This window comes from Cyprinodon variegatus, unplaced genomic scaffold (assembly GCF_000732505.1).
Source record: "Cyprinodon variegatus isolate N-32 unplaced genomic scaffold, C_variegatus-1.0 Scaffold334, whole genome shotgun sequence".
NCBI classification, from domain to species: Eukaryota; Metazoa; Chordata; class Actinopteri; order Cyprinodontiformes; family Cyprinodontidae; genus Cyprinodon; species Cyprinodon variegatus.
Window position 1 is genome coordinate 239,000 of NW_015150787.1, and position 1,371 is coordinate 240,370.

At 36.5% G+C, this 1,371-nt stretch overlaps 1 protein-coding gene across 5 annotated transcripts in view; it reads right to left on the reverse strand.

The window, feature by feature from the left end:
* Positions 1-448: 448 nt before the first annotated feature.
* LOC107091385 (heterogeneous nuclear ribonucleoprotein L-like) overlaps positions 449-1,371 on the reverse strand; it is a 25,278-nt gene continuing 24,355 nt past the window's right edge. For all 5 annotated transcript variants that reach the window (XM_015385256.1, XM_015385255.1, XM_015385254.1 and 2 more), the window contains 2 exons: positions 858-953; positions 449-767 (listed from right to left, as the gene is read on the reverse strand). In XM_015385256.1, coding sequence (XP_015240742.1) covers positions 709-767; positions 858-953 — 155 coding nt within the window. In that variant the 3' untranslated portion in view covers positions 449-708. The remainder of the gene's footprint in view (positions 768-857; positions 954-1,371) is intronic.

Here is a 1,371-nt window from a genome sequence, read left to right on the forward strand (position 1 = left end):
CCTTCCTAAGCCAATCAAGAGGGGTAGTTTGCTGTGGATTTGTCTAAAACGCTTCTTGTCAATCATCCATTTTGTTTTTGTTCCCAATTTGAGGCATAAGTAAGAAGAAACAATATTCTAAAAGATGAATCATTTAACCTGACTGAAAATATGCAACATCTGATTCATCCATTGGATCTGATACCTCACACAGCAGCTTCCAGATGTCATCTTAACAGTGGAAAAAAAAACAATATTTGCAGAGAAAAGTGCTTTCTTACCTCAATACACCCATTATTTTATTATAAGAGGTAAATTGAAGTTCATTTAGATGTTTGCATTGATTTTTAGAGCCATTGTTAATCTATTAATGCAGGACCAAGCCCATCAAATCCATATTAATGTTTAGAAATCTATGCAGTCATGCTTGAATTTCACTCAAACTCAATAAATAAATTAATCATTACAACAGAGTAACATCACTTTATTTAAAAAAAACAGTACATTGGGGTAAGCGGTCCATTTTATTACTGTGAATACAAAATAATCAACTAGTGATTGAACAAAAAAAAGCAGATGTTAAAGTACAAATGAATACAAACAGGAAAATGTTTAATTTAGTCTGTGTTTTGTAAATCACATAAATCCTTTAGCTAACAGTTCTTTATCAGAATGTGATAAAATCAGTGTCCCAACATCCAACGAAACCAAAAGCAGTTCATCAGTTTCTCAGTTGGTGGGGTGTGTAGTAGAGAAGCACAGCTTGAGTGTGTAAGGATAAGGCCCACCTATGAGACAGAAAAATGGTTACAAGCATCTAAAGAGTAGGACTGAATTCAGCAGATTAGCCTGGAAACTTCACATGAAAAATGACGTACTCGGGTTTTTCATCTGATAATGGTTCATCATAGCCAGCGCTTCCATAGCATCATTGATGGATTCCCACTCCAGCAGCCCGGATGAACTTCGCTCACCTGGAACAGAAAAAGTGCTGAGATATCACCATTGTTTAAAGTCTCAGGGGAATTTCAATGAAAATCTGGGGAAGCGGCTTCAATTCAATATAGTTTATTTCTGCAGTGCCAATTAACATAATGTCATCTCAGGTCACTTTATAGAGACAATTCAACCAGATCATGCCGTCAGATTGGTACAAAGTTTTCTATCTAAGGAAAACCAGCTGATTGCATTGACTCATTGACTCAAAGGTAATCCATCACACCAAGCATGCTTGCAGCAACAGTGGAGAGGAAAAACCCCCTTTTACAGGAAGAACCTCCAGCAGAACCAGACTCGGTGTGAGCGGCCATCTGCTGAGGCCAACGGGTTCGAGGAGACAGAAGCATAAAGATATATAATTTAGATTTTTTTATTTATTTTTATTTTTTTTGT